At 40.8% G+C, this 20,337-nt stretch overlaps 1 protein-coding gene and 1 long non-coding RNA gene across 6 annotated transcripts in view; one reads left to right on the forward strand and one right to left on the reverse strand.

The window, feature by feature from the left end:
* Window positions 1–20,337, reverse strand: part of PCSK2 (proprotein convertase subtilisin/kexin type 2) — a 111,288-nt gene that overhangs the window by 53,066 nt on the left and 37,885 nt on the right. For 2 of the 5 annotated variants that reach the window (XM_017736540.1, XM_017736537.1), the window contains 4 exons: window positions 5,387–5,500; window positions 3,968–4,076; window positions 3,265–3,327; window positions 1,932–1,969 (listed from right to left, as the gene is read on the reverse strand). In XM_017736540.1, coding sequence (XP_017592029.1) covers window positions 1,932–1,969; window positions 3,265–3,327; window positions 3,968–4,076; window positions 5,387–5,422 — 246 coding nt within the window. In that variant the 5' untranslated portion in view covers window positions 5,423–5,500. Of the gene's footprint in view, window positions 1–1,931; window positions 1,970–3,264; window positions 3,328–3,967; window positions 4,077–5,386; window positions 5,501–6,383; window positions 6,609–20,337 lie in introns of all 5 variants that reach the window. The other 3 variants (XM_017736535.1, XM_017736536.1, XM_017736539.1) reach the window with 3 other exon arrangements.
* On the forward strand, window positions 10–399 carry LOC108447218. The gene is made up of 2 exons (XR_001862645.1): window positions 10–96; window positions 263–399. It is a non-coding gene; the product is annotated as an uncharacterized LOC108447218 (long non-coding RNA).

The raw sequence follows: 20,337 nt of genomic DNA on the forward strand, positions 1-20,337 counted from the left end.
GTGCCAGTGTTCAGCAGCGGGAGAGGGAGCCCCCCTGTCCCTATCCAGCCACCTCTCAGACACAGCACTGTGACAGCCCAGGACCATAGACCTCATGTGAGAAATCCTATTTTTGAATTTCAGTATTAAATCATTGAGGTCTTACCTCCTACAAGATCTTTTGGATGGGGTTTCTGCTGCTCCTTTAATGACTGTCTTACCAACCAGTCATTTGCTTCTGCATTTTGTATTAGCCAGCTAATCTTCTCTTTTCCCTCCACAGCCTGATCACTGCTCCACTACAGAACCTCTCCTCACTTGGACAAAGTCACTTCTACACAAATCTTTTCAGATCCTCAGTTTCACAGTGTCCTCACAAGTCTTCCATGACTGGCATTAAAGATTTGCCATTCCTAGACAGCTTTTCTTTCCAATTTTCATCCCAGTATGTCTTATCTCAACTCTCAGATTTCTCTCCAGCTCCATGATTTTGGATTTCTATCATCATGTCTGTGCATTGTCCTTCTCTGTGTCGTTTTCCATTAATTTCCACAATACTCACTATTGCCACTCTAAAACCAATATATTTCTACTAAGCCTGACAAATATTTATCCGTCAAATAGAACATACTTTGGAATTAAAAGAGAAAACACTATATTACAGCAGAATCTAGTTTTGGTTTCTGGGCATGATCCTAGATTCACTGCTAACAACAGAACTGTTATATCAGGCATGTTGTGCAGACTTTTTACTTGTTTATTTGAAACATGATTTTTGGAAACAGAATATTCCCACATACTTTCTCCACACCTGCTGCTGAAATGTGAGTGTAGAGCATGTCCTTTGTCCACATCACAAGCTAGAACATACACAGAGCAAAATTCCTGCAAAGAAAAAGGCTGCTTTTTACAAACTTTTTTTATTTCTATCAATTTATGTGAATATCCTACTGAGTTATTTCACTTAGGAGAGAACTCTGCAGTCAGGGCATAGGGTTTAATTAGCTGCTATCAAGTTATTAAGCCAGTTCATAAGGTGTGAAACTGGCTAATCTACATTCTGTGGTCAGCTGTTTCCCACATTCCTTCTCCAAAGCAAACACCTTCTATACCCACTTACTATTTACCAAATGTGCTTTGTTACTTGCAACATAAATAGGTTTTCATCCTGTGTGTTATTATTTTCCAAACTGCAAGTTTGGAAAAATTACTTTCTCATTTTGGAGCTGTTCTATCCAAATGGCTGATATTTTTTTCCAAAATCTCCAGCTCTCCTTGTTCCTCTTTTCATTTGATTGCAATTGCAAACTAAACCACGGTTTAGCCTGGGCTTCCCTCAGGAAGGGATCTGCAGGCACCAGGAGATAGGAGTGCTAGTGCTAATGGAGGGTTGGAGAGAGACAAAGTGTTAAGAAATGCAAAAACCCTCTAGTCCAAAGGTCTGAATCCTGAGGTAGGTTTGAGGAACAAACAATTTCCATAGCATGTGCTGAGAATACACAATCTGCCCTGCATATACTTTGAAGCACTGGATCAAAACACCTGTTACAAGGGAATCAAACTGTTCCTGGAGGTTTCAAAGGCTAATACATGCCTTGCTGCAGCCCACAGCTCCATGGCCCTCCAAGTGGTAGGGGCATTCTGCATCTTAATAGCAGGACTTAGAGCCAATTCACAGGTTACTAATTTCTGTCCTAAATCCAATATTGCAAGCTGGAGCTTATTTAATGTGACACAGGACTGTCATTCCTCCACCAAGAGCCTTGTCACGTTTCCATTCCTTGCACAGGCAGTCCCATTTTCAGTCTACTTCTTTCAATGGAAAATGTATCATCACTAAGATCAGGAGTCCAACTGTACTGCTGTTCTACTCCCTATTTAAAATTTTGTAGCAGAAGGACTATAATAATAAGAAAATCCACATCTTACAGAAAAGGTCAGCATGAACTTACGTAGTTTGATGCAAGATCTGGATGCAGATAATCAATTCCTGCAATAAAACAATGACAGAACAGAAACCAAAGGTTAAGAGTTTCAAAAAAGATTTTCTAATGATCACAGAACAAGATTCCTTTACGACCACAGGAAAATAATCATGCCAAATAATGCAACTGATTGAAGTGAGATTCCAGTTTTAAAATGTGGACTTTTCAATTATTTATGTCAAAATCCAGATGCCATTTGAAAAAGTGAGCTGAATGACAAAGTCTACTGTTTTGTAGACTAGATCACATTTACTTATAAGGATTAGTTTAAATGACAATTTATCTTTGTATGAGTTTTGTCATCTCAAAGCATACCAAAACTAACAAGATTGGTAAGCACTGGATCAGTACAGGATAGAAAAACAAGTGTTTTTAACCACTGAAAATTGTAAACTAAGTAGAAAACTACCTAGAGTAGACTTGGGGTGATCACTAAGGCAAACATTTCAGATTATGTGCATGAAAGAGAACTTTTAATATTGAATTAAACCATTTTAGCAAATACCTGTGCATAGGCTTCACATTTTGGTAGCATGCTAAGGATTCTAACAGGGCACTGATGTGTAATATACTCATTCTATTGCATGGCATCTTTCTACACATGGCAAATGTACAAATCCCAGGGGATGGTGTAACAGAGGCAGCAGATCTACACTCAGATAGGATGACCTATTACATAGCCAGTTAAAGCATACAAAGAATGGTCGCCAATCTCATGTTACATTTTCATCATCATGACTATCCTGTTTTTCCAACCACCTCACCACTATAGATTATATTTTATTTGCAAGGAGAATGCCATATTGTCATAGTTATTCTGATGAAAAGATTACTTCTCATTTTGTAGGGTCCTTATTACTCATTAGGAAACCCTTGTTACTGATCCACATAGTAGATGGACAATAAAAATCTCAATGAAGAATCCTGTTATTCAGGCCCTCTTTTTTAGAGTTACTGGAAACAAACGATAAGGCAAATTACTCCCTTCTCTAAAAGCTGTATCTGATGGACCATCAGTTTTATTGACACAAAACTCAAATAGTTTGCCATCATTCCCATCGCAGTCATGCCTTACTAATTTGAAAGCCAAGTCCTGCCTTTGTGAGATCAGTGAAACTGTGACTCAAGAGATCATCTCTCAGATGAGATTGATCTTTCATCAGTACACAGATCAGGTTGCTCAAGGCCTTATCCAACCTGGCCTTGAACACTGCCACAACCTCCCTTGGCAACATGTTACAGTATCTCACCACCCCCATAGCAAAGAATTTCTTCCTAATATCCAGATGTCTGAGTTTACTTTCTTGCTTCCACAAAAACCTTGCCATAGAAGTAAGCAGGTGAGGATAGATCCCAGCTGACCCTAGAAAACATATATGGATACAGACATTTTATTGATTTTTAGTATTATTCAGCCCCATTACAGGAATATACTCAAAATTTATTCCAAAGAAGAGTGTTGAGAGACTGCATGGAATTCCTGTACTTCAGCAAGAACCCATAAGTAGAACAGCTGTAATTTCAACTGTACCTTTTATATTCATCTTTCCTGAACTTAGTCTCAAATTAGTAATATATCTAATATGCAGATCTTTATTGGCATTCAGCATGAAAATGTTTAATTATTTCAGCTACCAAGTATGACTTTGAAAATAATGTAATCCAAAAAACATTTTCTTAAATGTTTTTTGCACAGCAATTACATCCTCCAGTCACTGCCTACAGAAGTTAAGGGGAGTTTTTCCTTAGGTTTAACAGCCATTACAGTGTGCCCTGGAAAATATCTGAGTGGTAATTGCAAGCTACTTTTTATGCTTGGATATCCATGCTTCAGTACCCCTATCTTTGTATCATATTTTCCCTGAAGATCTCAAAGTATTTATGTAGGCTGGCAGTCTCACCACTACAAGCAATCAATTACTACTTTTTAATCTTTTTTTTACTTCAATTAGACGAAAAATGTCTACTTTAAAGTATTAAATTAACACTCAGTCTTCACTTACCATCATCCATAATTCCTATGGTTACTCCCTTCCCTGTGTATCCCAGCTCCCATGCTTCAGCTACATTAAGGTCAAGTCCAGGAGTCCCATCTGCTTGACCAGTGTTAATCTAATACATCAGTGAAAAAGAAAAATAGCTTTTTTTACTTGACTGATTTTTTCCTTTATGTCTTTGCATGTATCTTTGGTATGGAAAATACATCTCATGTTTTGGAGTACACATCTGTCCATAATCATATCTACTGCAATAATGCAGCTGTAAAAAAAAGAAAAAACCTGAAAAAATCCAATACTGGCAAAATTCAAGTTTTTGTGGTTTATAAGATTTGGTTAAACACTGAATTTTCTGAACGCTAAAAAAGGACTTTTCTACTTAACATGTCAGGCCAGTGGGTCAATCCAGGAAAAAAGATCAATTGATTTTACAGAGTACTTTTTTATGAACAGGAAATGCTTTCTTCTTGAAAGCAAGGATCTACTGTATAGCTTCCTAAATTGTTGTTATTTTCAGCATTGCAACATTTTGATTAACTACCAGAAAATAAGTGAATTAATTCTCACTTTAGTTTATCGACTCATCAAGGATAAAATCCCATCCACACTAATGTGCCCCCATTCATTTGAAAACTTTTGCCTTAAAAACAAGAAAAACTGCAGCCATATTGGATGGATTAATGAAATGTAAGAAATTGATTAAGAGGAAAAAACATTACTCTTAAGCAAAAATACCCTTCTTAATTTAACAAGGCATTTACTGAGTATTTCATCATAAATATGTTGCAACAATGTAACTGACCAGAAATACTTTATCAACTTTTTAAATTAAAAAAAATCATTTCATTTCAAAGTAAAAATATAACTTTTCTTTTATGACTAAAGACTTCTCCCTCTAAAAAAATGAAACAGAAAAACTGAATTAATTTAGCAAAATATTAATTTCCTTTGACATTAGCTTAAACCAAAATTCATCAGTTTTCAGCTGTTCTGTTTTTGACAAAAGAAATTACATTCAAATTTCCATAAGAAAAGAAAAGCTTCAACTTTTTAGCAAACACTAGAATCTTTTGTTATAAGTCCATAACAATATTTTACCTGGCAACAGCTCAGAGACATGATTCATATGCAGTTTTAGGGGTCACATCAGCACACTAGCAATGCCCACAGGACATCAATACAGTTCTCTTTCAAGCCTTTTAAGAATCTTTCCATTGACTGAAATGAAATTTTTCTCTTGAAATATGCTGGATCTTCCCAATATAAACGGCGTACAATTAAAACCAACACAACAGAGCCTTGGATCCATACCCAAGTCCTCATGGTGCATTTGGAAAGAACTGTTGGAAAACACTGCAACTGCACAGAATGGCTTGGATAACATTTATTTAGTTATGATTACTGTGATTTTCTCTCAAAACTTACCAGGTACCACTGCTTTGTAAATAAAGGATCATTCATGTTGATGTCAATGTCATTGATGTCTCTATATCCTCGCTTCCTTCTGCTGAAGCCCTCCTGTTGCACAGCTTTCCTCACCTGGAAGGGTTAATTTTTACATCTTTAGCTCAGCATTCTTGACACACATAAAAAGCTTTTTTTAGACTTGTTTTCATGAGAGATAAGGGTTATGAAAACACACTATTTGTGTCTGTGTCATTCATTTGCAACTTCTAAACCAGGGACTGATTCCAGTCAGAATTTATAAAGAGGGAGAAAGCTCCAGGACTACTGCAACAGCTGTGAGGGGAAGACTCCCCCAGAGTGTCCTATCTGGAGAAACGCTCAGCTTGAACATGTTTTAGACACCAAACAATCAGCATAAGAGTGAGCACCTCTCCAGGCATCATTATTATCATGGGTCTTCTTGCCATAGTTGGTTTTTTTTGGTTTTTTTTTATTGCCACCAAAAGAGAAGCTAAACTTACTTAACTAATTCCAACTATGTCACAGCTCCAAGTTGTATACATTTAATAAAATCACGATGCAGTTCTCAACCACACTTCTACTTTTTCAGATTTTTCTTCAGGGCATTATCAGATTATTGGATAGCATTTCCTGCCTGAGAGGGACCAATCTGATTTTCATTTATACCTCAACATATGTTATACATGAGGTGAAGGGATTCCTATAGGGGCTGTACACGTGCTGGCAGCCCTGTCCCCAGGGGGACTTCACCTGGCAGCCAATCAGGGGAGAGAGAGCTTGCACGATCAGGCTGCGAGCAACCCCCCACTTTCCGGCAGAGCAGAGCCGCAGATGCCCGGGAAAAAAATGCTCGGGAAATCGGGCTATGGGAGGAGCTTTAGCAGATAAAAGCAGTGAACTGCGACACAACCGGGGGCCATTTTTTACTTTGGGTTTCTTGCAGGGAGCAAGGACCGCCCCCGGAGGGTTAGCTTGGCCACCCTCCCTCCCTCACCTTTTTCTCTCTGCGGTCCTGCTTCTTCCCTAGCTGTCTTCTCTGTCCGCACCCTGTCCCGCTCTGCTTCGCCACTTCCCCCGAGGCAGCTTGTCGCCGCGACAACCTAGTACTCCACTGCTTCCCTGACAGGGCAGACGGTGACTGTAGCCAGCCCGCAGCCGCCGCCGCCCGCAGCCACCATGCCCCAACCCTGAGAACCCGGAGCTGCTCCAGGAGTGCGTCCTGAAATGAATGAGGGACTTGTCTTTACAAACAAGCTGTGGGCCTGCTGGAAGATAAAACTAGTACTGAGAGATAAAAGAAACAATGGGAAGGATTCCACTGATTGATGAATGGAAAGAAAGAGATTTGTCTTTACAAATAAACTATAGGTCTGCTGATAAGTGAAATTGGATATTGAGAGATGAAAGAAACAATGAGAAGAACCATAAGAATTAAAATAAAGGCGGGGTTATACATTAGAAGGGAGTCTTAGGTATTAGGCGTTTCGGGAAGTCTGTACCTCTCAAGTTCCTCAGCCAATGGGGAAAGAGAGGGAAATGCGGTCAAGAAATTAAGAGAAATAGCAGGCTGCGCCCTCCAAAAATTTGAGAGACCCCAGAGGAAATGCCCCATGGCCTCTCCCTTTATTCAAATAAAGTAACAGGACTCCTCTGTCTCCATTTTGGACACAAACCTCTGGTGTTTGTGGATTCATTTTCCTGACAGTCTGTAGGCACGGCAGCCTGTTCTCCGCTGACGGAAGGGACACGGAGCCTGCTGCTGCTTGGAAATCATGCCTAGCCCACCATGGGAGCCATGCGGACTCATCGCAGCTTGCGACATGCATGCTCCATCTGCTGAGCTGACAACGACATAGTGCCCAGGGTTCTTGCAGTAACGCTGTCCCTGTCTTCTGTTTCTTTCTCTGTATCTCTTTTTCCCCTCTCTGCTCTCTTTTGTATCCCCTTTCAGTAGGAACACTTACCCTTTTTTATCAATGAACGGTTCTCAGATATAATGCTGCATTTGCACTTTATTTTCGTCCGAGAAATCTATCAAAAAGAATCCCCCCCAACTCCCCTTTTTACAGCAGGACGGGACACTACCAAAGAAATTTTCTGGGAGAAAAAAACCTGGTGTTGTGAGCTTTCATCATAATTCTGAGGCTCTCAAAAATGTCCTGTAAAGTGATCTACTTTCATGCATTATCCTTCCAATAAATAAGTGATAAATAAATATACTGGCAAGAAAAAACTGTATAGCAAAAAAGCCACTAATCTGACCACACTGGCTGAAGTGTAGGATATGAAAATACAGGTTATGAAACACAAGTCGTCACAGTTTTTTAGAAATGCTTTTCTTTACGTACTGGAAATCCACAAAACATTTAAGGAAGCACTGCAGAATATAAGTTAAACATGCAAATATCTTTGGAGGCAGGAACTTCAAATGTCAGACCATAATCACCTTATTTGTACCTATGTAAAAGAGCATTCCTAAAGGAGAAGACTCAGTGGTTGTAACTGGAGTTGTAACATTTACTAACATATTCACAGACCTTGCAAAAGTGCTGTCATCTTTGGCATACTCATTTTGTACTCTTCAGCCTAACACCTGGAAACAAGATAGCATGAAGAGTACCAACATTTAATTGTAAAAAAAAAAAAGGAAAAGAAAATAAAAAATCTAGCCTTCTTGATCAAAGAGAAATGCTTAAAACCATAAATTAAGTACACGTTTAGGTGCAGCAAGAAAGCAGTAAGACCCCTAACATTTACTTAGGCATGTTCTTGAAAAGAATCTATGGTTATTAAATAAATCTAGTAACTCAGAGAACCACTTCTACATGTGTGACTTTGGCATTTTTGATTAAAAATGCATACATATGAGTTACACTGCTGTGTCATAGCAACCTATATATATATAGTGTCAGTCAAAATCAACAGAGGAGAAATTCATCCAAAGGTTCAATCAGATCTTAGAACCCAGTTTCATCTCTGTCTTAAGACACCTCACCAAGCACTGTCTTTTATGCTCCTGCTTTAATTAACTGAGACAGAAAGACGCCTCCAAGAATGATTCAGCTGACCTAACTGATGGGGGCTAAAAGCTGTTTTCCTCACAGCTATATTGTTTCATTATAACCCCAAAAACCTAATACCAATTCACAATGAGCAGGATGGGGCACAGCATGGCCTGAAAAGACAGTGTCAAAGGTTTCTAACAATCTACTTGTATGAATTTTAAATCCTTAACTAAAGGCACCAAATGGTAGAATACTGAACTGGTGCTTTCATTTATATGTGTGTTGCTGCCTGTTCCGAGCTTCCCCTCCCCCCTCCCAAAGACATGTGCTCTGAGCTCTTTTGTTCTAAGCGCGGGCAAAGCCAAATGTAACTCAGACTCTTCAGCAGTGTCTGATTGGCCGCTCACCCCGGGTCCGCCCCCAGTCCTCCCCTTTCCCCTTCTCCTAATAAAAGATGGTCGAGGGAAGGCAAACGCCCTCTCTCAGCTCAGCTACTTTCCTGTAAACATCTCTGGTCGTCTGTCTCATTTGAAGGCTTCTAACTGCAGGGAATTGAGCGGGCAGGGAGCTATATTTCTCCCTCTTTGCTTCTGCTGATGGTATTTGCTCTGCAGCTGATTCAGGTACCGATTTTAGAGCTACTAAAGTGCTAGATCGCCTGTGCTACCTCTCAAGGCTGCTCGAGGCTTTCTAAGGCATTGAAATACAAGCGCTAGCCGGTATAAAGCTGAAAAGATACCTTCCGCATATGTGTGTTCCCAACACTAGTGCAGGTTCTTTAGAAGTGGAATGGATTGAAAGTAAAGAAAAAACCTAATATGAAATAACCTCGTAAGAGGACAGTGACTAGGCAGGACCCATACAAGGTGTACTTTGTGGCACCAGGTCGCTGTACACAGTAAAGAAATCACAGTGTTTGACAGTTCTAAGATAAAGCTCAGTGACGCCATGGAGACAGAGCGATCACCTGTCACTCTGCCTCCCCCCTCCCCAGTCTCACCCCTGCCTCTCTGCTCGCCACTGCAAACCCCAAGCTGTCACCACAGAACATAATTAGGAACAGAAGACAAGCCTCATTCACAGGGATGCAAGAGAAAAAGATTTCAGGCATTTGTGCTCCCACGTAAGCTTGCTGGCTCTGCAGGACATGCTGCATTAAGGCACTGAATCAGGATTTAGTACAAAAGGATTTTTACTAATTAAAAAGCAATGCTGGGGAGCCCTGGCTTGTCTTTAAGACAATGGGGAGGAAGAGGGGGAGCAATTTGCAGAAATAGCACAGGCTGTCTTCCCTGTTCAGTATCATCTTGTTTGTCTGATTTGTTCCATCTTCACAATACAACATAATGTATTTTTTGTGAAACATTAAAATTTCCTGAGACAAGGAAATACACTCCTCAAAGAGGCATAATCTTTGCTGAACTGAAAGCACTCTGCAGGCTTTTTTCTGAATGTTTCACTTGGAGAAAGGGCATACAGGATGTCACCATCCACAGACAGAACATTCTCAGAAATTCTGGGACCTGTTCTTCACTACAAAAACAAAGGGGGTTTCCTCATTTTTGCAAATGACAGTAAGTCACACAATTGAATCCGGAAAAGATTACACATTTTTGTAAAAAAAAAAAAAAAAAAAAAAAAAAAAAAAAAAAAAAAAAAGAGTTGAAAGTTTTGGAAAAGGGCTTGGTAGTTTTTTCCATGAGCTACAAATTGCCTCAGTCAGTTGCCTTGTAACATGATCTTAACCAGCTCAAGGTAAGAACTTGCCTTTCTCCTCACAAAGATGTGTTTAGAAAGCAATGAACCCAAGAACAGGTAACATCCATCTACTCCAGAAAAAAAGATCCCCAAAGAACAAACTTGGAAGATGATAATGCAAATCCAGTGATCTGGGTGGAAAACTGCCCATTTAGGGCTGCACACAGATGATTCAGCAAAATCCTAGTCTTCTTGTCAACTGGGTACCTACATTAGAAAAATGCTTTTCCTTCTGAGAAGGAAATTCCTGCTTTCATATCTAGTCTAGATCAGGAGAGGGACTGCATCTGATTCTGCTTCTATTTCATGGTTTTCTTCTGAAAGAAGAGTAGGCCTCCCCTGGACATCAGTAATGCAGAGGTGTCTTGGAGTGATTTTATGACAATACTGTGTTCCCCTATTGTCTGCTTCATGCTGAGAAATGGATCCTGCAGCTGTAAGCTGGGTCCGAGGAAAGGAGGGGGAAGCCAGGCGAATTCCTCAGCAAGGTTTGTGTTCAAGGACACTGCACACACACTCCCCCACGTTCTCACCGCTGCAGAGCCGAGGCAGCAGCTTCCTGCTTTTAGCTGGCCTGTTAGCTGAGGCAAGAGGTTTTTTTCCCAGGACTGCATACCGGCATACCAAAATCCTCCGGAACTTCTTCCTCCCCTGGAACTGTTCGGCCTAGCTGTGATCTGAGAACCAGATCGTCGGACCCTGTGGACTGGCATGCAGGCTGCAGGGACGCCGCATCCCGACCTCGGGAGAGGCCGAGCCAGCTACAGAGGGAACTCTAAATCCACCAGCTTTCTCCGCATCGAGGAGATTATCTGACATTACTCATATTTTTCCTGTGCCCTGCTGGCACTTTGTTAAATAAATAGGCTTTTTTCACTTTCATACAAGAAAATTCCTTTCGTAATTGGTGGGGGAGGGAGTGCCGAAACCAGCCTTTTCTTTAGAAAACATCCTGTTCACTTCAGGACGTTTCCTCCTAAATTTGTCTTAAACCGAGGCAAAAGGCATTAAGTACCACATCACGGTTTCAAAAACACATGCAATAGAGAACATGTCTGCATGTCCAACAGTAGAAAAGTATTGCAAAACATTCTCATGTTGTAACATCCATAATCCCATCTGCTTGTGTGACATTCAGACCTGGAACCCACCCCTCAATCCCACACAAAATGCAACCATCTTTTAAATCCTTGTTTCTCTAAATGAAGCAGAAAAACCAGCATTCATAGGACTCAGGCTTTTGATAACAGTCACGAAATTATTCAAGCCTGTAAAGTATGATATTTATTAGAACCCAATGAAGCAACAAGATTTTCTTACCAAATAGCATGAATTTTACCATCTCAAACTTAGGTTTATTTATTTACAATAACAGCCTTTTGTTTATTTCATTTTTAATTAATTTCTTCCTTTTTCATTAGGATACAAGATTAAGTACAGATCAGGTTCTGAGCACCTGCTTTATTAGCATAGGACTAAACCATGAAAAAGTTACTAGCTTGTTGCAAGCAGAATGAAGGTCATGTATCAAAGGGAGCCCATGGATGCTAAGATCTTTACAAGAAAAAAAGTTTTCAAGTATTGCTTTTTACTATACTTGTACTTATGCATGGTACATAAAGTTCCTTATATGATAATAAACCAGCAGGATACCGATGCAAAACCAGTTAACAAAATAATCAATTGACTGCAGTACTGCTCTGGAAGGGCCAGAAACTGCAGCACTCTACTGTGCTCTCTGCTCCTATGAATGCCAAGACAATCAGTTCCTCATTTTAAAGGAATAGGGTTAATTGCACTGATGAGATCCTGCAGTTAAATTACTCTGTTATATGGCACATAAATGACAGATTTACTAAATTATACCAGTGGGTGTACAAAAGTGAAACAGTACCCACAACTTGAACCACAAATATCAAGAACGTCAAACCAGGAGAATTTGAATCAAATTCCAGAGGAAGAAGGCAGTCCCAACTGATGACGTCAAATAGGCATGTTGGGGGATTTTTTTTTAAAACCACAAACAAACACATAGCAGTGAGCTGATCAATCAGAGGAAGTAATGGTTCTTTTTTCTCTAAAGCCTCAGGGTCAATACAGGTCTGTTCCTGAAGGTGAAGTAAGAAGTGGAAACTGATAACCTGTATTTTTAAAGTAAGGCTGGTGGTTGGACTTAGGCCCTATAAACTTTACTGAAGATCAACATCCCTTGAAGGTGGTTTGGAACAGTGTGTCCAGATGCACAAAGGCATCACCAAATAAACCACCTTCAGATAGTGGAAAACTATGTCCTGACTCTTGGCAGCATTAATTTCTGATATCCAAAGAAACATGGGGGCAACAAAAGAGAGAGACAGAAAAGTTCAACTGAGCCAACCCACACCCAACCCTTTAGAAAATAATGAGAATGGGACAACATGTACATACAGGAGCTTTTAGGGGTATTATCCATAAATGACATCCCTCTGTTGCTAAAGCCAATACAGAGTTACTGAGTGTATCTTTTACCTCTGATTTCTAAGTAAACACAAAGGCATTTAATTTTACTGTCCACTCCATCTGCATATCATGAGAGACATATATATTAGAGAAATACAATGTCAGAGAGGAGCACCCATCTCACACTCTACATTTTTGTTAAAGGCCACAAAGTAACCAAGTTTTCTGTGACTCTCCACCACAAAATAAAAGGAGTAACATTGAAGCCCCTCACTAGCAAAAAGAAAGTACAGATCTACTTGAACTGCAGCAAATCAGATGAACCAAGCAAAACTGAATCACTTTTAAATGGCAATGGAGACAGCTCATTTCTATAAATGAACCGATAACCAGGGGTGGTGAGGCTGCTAAATGCCACTCAGCCAGTCCTATTGGGTTTGAATGGCCTGGTTTTGGCAGCAGTGGCGCTGCAGGGGGGGGTTCTGCAAGAAGCTGCTAGAAGCTTCCACTATGTCTGGCAGAGACAAGCCCTGGCAGCTCCAAAGACAGACTTGCCACTGGCCAAGGCTGGGCCAGTTAGAAATGGTGGTAATGCTTCTGTGATAACACATTTAAGAAGAAAGAAAAAAGAAGTTATTGTGCAGTTGTAATTGCCAGAAAAGAGTGGGGTGAGAGTATGTGAGAGGAACAACTGCAAACACCAAGGTCAGTGGAAAAGGAGGGGCAGGAGGTACTCCAGGCATCAGAGCTGGGATTCCTCTGCAGCCTGTGGTATAGACCATGGTGAAGCAGGCTGTTCTCTGTAGCCCATGGGGATCCATGGGGATGCAGAGATCCACCTGCAGCCTATGGAGGAGACCCATACCAGAGCAGGTAGAGGCCTGAGAGGAGGCTGTGAACCCATGGGAGGCCCACGGAGAGAGGAACCCACGCTGGACCAGCCTGTCCTTGGAGGACTGCACCCCATGGAAGAGTGACCCATGCTGCAGCAGTTTTGGGAGGACTGCTGCCCATGGGATGGACTCCTATTGTAGCAGTTTGCAGGGAACCATTGCTCATGAGATGGACTCACGCTGGAAGTTTGTGGAGAACTGTCTCCTGTGGGAGGGCCCCCACAGTGGTGCAGGGGAATAACTCCTCTCCTTGAACAGTGGGAGAAACCACGGGTAATGATGCTGACTTCGGCAGGGGAAAACACGCAGACAATCAATGTGATTGATAAAGCAAGCTTTGTTTATTAGCAACACAGAGGCACTTATATAGTGTGAAAGTACATGCTTATCAGTTCTTTAATTAGTTTAAACTTACAAAAGCGCATTCTTACTTCTACATAATTGGGTTAGATAAAAGACTACATTTGGCAAGCTTCTATTATTTATGTTTTGACTTGAGAGATCAAAGATCTTCCTCCCTTCTCATGGTCAGTATATCTTATCAGCACAGGACTGTACCTCCTTAAAACTCCCTTTTGGTTCTCAGGCCTGTTTCTCACACAGGCATTTTCTCATGGAGGCATTTTCTTGTGCAGGCTTTGCTTGTACAGTTCTTTTATTGATCTGGTTTTATCAATGATCCATGTCCCTCATCCTCTAACCATTCTCCAACATAATGAACTGACCATAACCCCATTCCCTGTCTCCTTGCTCCACTGGAGTAGGAGGTAGAGCTGGGAAGGAGGGAGGAGTGGGTTGGGGGGAAGGTTTTTTAAGGGTTCATTTTACTTCTCATTATCCTGCTCTGATTTTGTTAGCGTAATAAATTCAATTCATATCTCTAATTACAGCCTGTTTTGCCTGTGATGGTATTTGATGAGGGATCTCTCCCGGTTCTTACCTCAACCCATGAACCCTTCATTATATTTTCTCTCCCTTGTCCCGCTGGGGAGTGAGAGAGTGGATTTGGTGGGTGCCTGGCATCTGGCCAGGGTCAACCCATTACATGGAGCAATGCAGAAAATTGATGCCTTTTGTTGTGACAGAGTTGGGTCCATCTGCTCAATTTCAAACTTTTTGAGTCTGTTATGTGGCCCAGAAAGCACAAGCAGGGATATCAGAGGGCTTGTGAGTGTCACTGGCATCCAATACTTACTAATAAAATGAGAGCTGGTCCTCTCAAGCAAACTAATGACTTTCAAAGGCTCTCATGGATCTCTCCATACCTAGCAACAAGTCCCTGTTGCTAAATGTAGGTGTTTCTGGAGGATTATTCATAACAACTTCTCCAAGTATCTCTTCTAGCTGTATCCATTAACCCCTGTGGAGTGTTTTGTACAGGGACTCACCCTATAGCAAAGACGTAGCAGCTATTAGAGCACAAATCCTTAGAAACTTGGAAGTTTATCAACACAACTTTCCCCACCACTTCTAAGCAAAGGACAGATAAAGGATTTAATTTTTTTTTTGCAATTTCAAAGATTTCATTAAAGGAAAAATGCATCTCTTTCCATAAAATACTTGTATCATTCTTGGTTTATGTATTTTTAAATGGCTATTTTCATATTGACAAGCACAGACTGCATGAGAATTGCTTTGATTTCTAGGAAAAGTAATGTTCCCTGTAAAATAGATCTCTTTTCCATTGTTTTTAGCCATCCCTCTACCTTGCTTTTACTTTTTTGTTTTGTTACTAGTTGAAACAATGTCACTGGATATCAAGGACCTGCGGGGTTTTTTTATTATTACACTTGGATGTTCTGGATCAGTTCTAGTTTTGGGGCAAACCAGCCCCATTTGCCTGCCCAAACACTTTTAAGCTTACACAGATCATAAGCAGGTACTAAAGTCTCTGGACACTCATGCTGTCCCCAGTGACCCCTCTTGACACGTCTTTTCATTTTTACTTGACTCCTGCTTGTGTTCCTTGAACTTTTGCTCTATTCCTCTGAACTTGGTATTGCAAAAGTGTCACACTTGTGGGTGAACAAAACAGGGACAAAACACTGTACAATAAACTCTTACAAAAGACTTACTGATTGCATTCCACATGAAAATCTGGCATAGCTGGGACTGCTCATTAACTTCTCTGCAAAAATCACAGAAAATCATAACACCAGAGGTACAGCCATTTAGGAAACCACCCCAGTTCATCATCAATCAGACAACAGTAAAGTATGAAGCTGAACAGCCTGAGTTCAAAGGTTTCACACAGGCAAATAACCTTTCTTGATGGAAACACAGCCTAAAGGACTTCAGTTTCAACCAAGTTCACGTTTTTTAAAAAATACACAAAAACTACCGTCCTTCTGCCTTTTTTTTGTGACCTTTTGTTTTCCTGATATTAGTTCAGTTCTTGGTAAATAAGGAGCTTTCGAAAATAAAAGAAGGGGAAAGGAAATCAATATTTTTGTCCATTTAGCAGGCCTCTCACAGTTCAGTGACATTCAGGAAGCAGAAAGCAAAGAGACAAGGAATCAATGTGTAAGAGGAGACTGCAGATCATATTCAACCTACTCAGCTAAGCAATCAATAGCTCCTCTAGCTTCTACTTTGAAATGCAAGTGAGCTGGCCAGGCTGCAATGTAAAATCAATGCTGAGTATGGATGGTCTACAGTGGAAAATGCCAATTTGGTAAAACAGAGATTTTCTTGGGATCGTGCCCTCTTTGACAAGATTTTTTTGCCCCAGGATAGAATTTATTAAGGGGAAACACTGAGACAGAGGAAAAAGCCTTGCATATCTTGATATTCTGTGCACTGTCTCAAGAATGAGCAAACTGGTTCACACCTCTACTTTCTCTTCAGTTTGGCAGGAGGGCCATATCAGGATCTACACTATCACAGGGCAGGCTATTCTCAGATTCCAATTTTTTTTCCACTGCTTAGATGAGCCAGCACGAGAGCCAAGAGCATTTCTGAAATCTTAAGAGGTTTCCAAAGGAATGAAAAACTGCTTCTTATTCTCTACATAATACCAAAAAAAGACAAAGCAAATTATATTTTCTTCAATGTCTTGCAAGATGGCAAGACAGTCACTTCAGTTACAAAATCAAAGATCTCTGTGAGAAAGAAATTCCCTGGAGTTGGGCTATAACCACATACATTAGTCTTTCCAGTAGATCTGCAGAGACTGCAAACCACAGGGACACTTTATCAGTGGGTAAACTGTGGGTAAACTTGTGGGTAAATTTTGCACTTTGCTGTCTCACCAGTTACATGGGTCAAATAAATGATCAGCCTTTCCAAATCAATCAGAATAATCACCCCTCATGGGTATAAACCACATGCCCTGTGGCAGGAAAGAAAACTGGGCCTTGTGTATATAGGTCATTATCCACTGCAGATCCTCCCTAGCTGCAAAATTAGGAAAACTGTGACTTGCACAAACTTTATCTTTTATTCCTTTGCCAAGTACTGCAGATATGACTTTCTTAAAACATTATGCTTGGAAAAAAACCAAACCTGCCTTCTTCTTCTTCCTCAATAGTAAAAGTCTTTTTGTGGAGTGATTTCTACTTATTACTTATTATTCGACTTTCTTAAAACATTATGCTTGGAAAAAAAACAAACCTGCCTTCTTCTTCTTCTTCCTCAATAGTAAAAGTCTTTTTGTGGAGTGATTTCTACTTATTACAAAGGCCACCATCAATCTTTGAGGTGATAACCAGAGTAGATCTAAGTTATATTTGCACCCTCTCTGGTATAAAAAGGGTTTTAATTTAAGTGGGAATCAGGCCCAGATCATCTTTAAGATTGCAAAACTTTTGGCTGTGTCTGTGCAATACAAAGAAGAGAGATGTGCCATGATGGTGAATCTTCTAATTTAATTATTCTCTCTGTCATCACTTGTAATTTTGGACCATTTCTTATACCCCTGGGCAGTCATCCAGCACCGGACTTCCATCCTACTCCACAACTCACTGGTCCTTTAAGGAGATATGTACTACACAATCCATCTTTATATAACCTCCTTTGTAGTGATTCCATTAGTACAGTTGCTGCTTCCAGACAAGCGATAAATATCTGATACATCCCAAGAGAACAGGAGTGCTCACAGGCTAAAGATTTCTCTAACTGTTGATTTAAAGTTAATTTATTTCACAAAACATGTCTCCAGATATGTGGGGACTGTGAGAAAATACCACCTGCAGAAAAATCTGCTGAATTTGGTTTGTATGGGAAGACTCAACTAAAAGGTAAAGTTATTATTTTTGTTGAAATGTAGCCTTGACCACTCTAACACAGAAGAGACTTCTTGTAAATGTGTGAATACTTGTGCTAATGCCCAAACACATTTGGAGTCATAAAGCACCGCTTGTAGCAGCTTCACCTCTAACTTCATGTATTTCCCTTTTAAAGATGCAAATTTGCTTTACAGACAATAAGTTTCGCTGTACTCCATATGGACAGATTAGAAGTGCTTTCATATACACCTGTGGAGGTAAAGTTTAGGGAAACCGAGTAAGCAGGATGAGGTCTTAAACTAAGTCTACAGCATATGCTGAAAATACACCCCCTCGTCTCCAAAGTGATTCTGCACTTTTATAAAAGCCAGCTTCTGACCTTTACTATAACTCACCATACTTCCACTTTACTCTCCACAGCCTCTTTCCCACTCAAATTTTATCTAAATAGGTCTTCACTCAACTTGAAACAACTGCTTGGAAAATTAAAATATGCATTTTCTCTCACAGAATTACTGGCACGGATTACCCTGTTTCCATGTTACAGGAAATCTGCCATAACGACCCACTCATGGAAGAGACACCTACTGCTCTGTCTTTTATGTAATTTATTTTGCTCTTCACCTGTACTCCATTTCTAAACCCAGACATTTTTATATAGCTGAGCCCCAAACCAACTGACAGCACTCAGTCATGGTAATCATGGCAGGAGCTGTTGGAGACTTCCCTCATGCCATGGAGCTTAGAGTAGAAGTTTACTTCAGCTTTCTCTGCTCCTTCTGAGCAGTTGGGCCCCACTAGATCCAGAGGTAGTGAAATACTTTCACTCAAAATTGTTGCCAGAATCTCAGCTGAAGAGCAGTTTCCCAGAACAAAAATGGTATCACAGCTCTGGGAAGGAAGGGAGGCAGGCTAGTGTCAGTGCTGCTGTCCTACATGCAGTGCATGAACTAAGCTGAAAATCAATCTGACCTAAGTTAAGAAAGTCTGAATCAAAAGAATTCTTTAAAACTAGCTGTGGGTCCTCAAACCTGGAGTCAGGAGGTGACAGTGAAGTAAAGGTTGGCTCCACCATGCAGAATCCAGGCTTTCTCAAAAGTGGTTTCAGAAAGTGCACCAAGTGCCTTTTGATCACTTTTTCCTGGCTGCAACCCTTGGGAGTGCCCTGCAGAATGTAATTACTCTCTTTTGCAACCTCTTCTGCACTGTCATTCCTCAATACAATTTTTCCTTTCCCTGCTTTTCCTGCTCTGTGAGGAAATGATGTAGTTTGAAGCTGAGGAGAAGAGGTGTTTTCGCTACTATGAAAGGGAGCACCTCTGCACAGGCAGAAGAGGACACCACAGCCAGCCACATACTCCTCCAGGAGCTCCTGTGGTCCCTGCTCTGACTCGGGTCCCCACTGCACCATGCTGATAGGTTGCTAGCAGGGATTACGGCCCGCTGCTGTCAACAACTTCCAACCAGGTGGTAATGACATCTGCAGAAGATCCATTTAGCTTTAATAAAGAACAAAGGCTATTTTTACAAAGCTGCCTGCCTGGAGTGATACAGCAACAATTGCCAAAGAAGTCTTGTAGCAGGGGGGGATCCCGGGAGCAGGGGAATCCAGCCAGAGTCACGATACGAACACCGATACGATTTGAGCATCGTGCTCCCCTTTATTATCCCATTACACCAAGTTATACTTTTTCCAAAGTTCACGCCCCTTTCCCATGAGAAAGCCTCTAAGCAGCGGGGGAGCTGACCAGTGTATACCTTTTCCCAAGGCTGTTCAAGGCTGCCAGCTAGCAGGTGCCTTGTAAGCCTGTTTTCATCCTGAGGCCCTGTCAGGGGTACTTCTGCAACAGCCCTGGGATGCCCAAGCCCTCCTGGGGTATCCTATATTCCACAAGGAATCCCTCTACAAAGTCTAAGCTTATTCTAGTATTTCAAACCTGTAATACTTAAATTTCAATGTTACATGAGTGGTAGTGATATAGTGAGCCTTTCTTGTCCATTTGCAACACCTTCAGAGCTCTGTTGCTTGTCGCAGTGGAAATGAGATAAAGAATTGCAAACCACTGATCTTCCTAAAGTGCTGTCTGGTGGATATTACACAGGCTGCACAATGTCTTCTCTGAGGAAATTTCATAACTAGAAGCCAGACACAAAACAGAAGCCAGTCTTTTGACAGAGGGAAAACTGCAATTATGCTGCTGCTGACATTCACATATCCGCTCATGCAACTAAAAGCAGAGCAGTTGTTCACAGCTACTTTATTCTATCACCATAATACCTGGGACAGAAAAGACATGGGAGCTTGCTCCCATGCATGCCTTTCCCAGCCCAGTAGGAAGCTACTGATAATTTATATTGATTGAGCTTCACAGGTTGCAATTGCACTTTTTCAGTTCCTAGGTTCAGAGGTTTATGGATCCCCATCACAAACCACATTAATAAAATCAGCAGAGGTTTATGTATCACTGTAGTACAGCACTGGGTTAGTAGAATATAGCTGCCAGGGACAAGCCATCTGCCACACAGAATCATTTCTAGAGAACAATTTCTGTAATAAGAGGAAATGTAGGAAAAACTGGGAAGTAAGAGACTGGCCTATAAAAAGGAAAGAAACAGCCAGAGTCGTA

This window comes from Corvus brachyrhynchos, unplaced genomic scaffold, assembly GCF_000691975.1.
Source record: "Corvus brachyrhynchos isolate BGI_N302 unplaced genomic scaffold, ASM69197v1 scaffold416, whole genome shotgun sequence".
NCBI classification, from domain to species: domain Eukaryota; kingdom Metazoa; phylum Chordata; class Aves; order Passeriformes; family Corvidae; genus Corvus; species Corvus brachyrhynchos.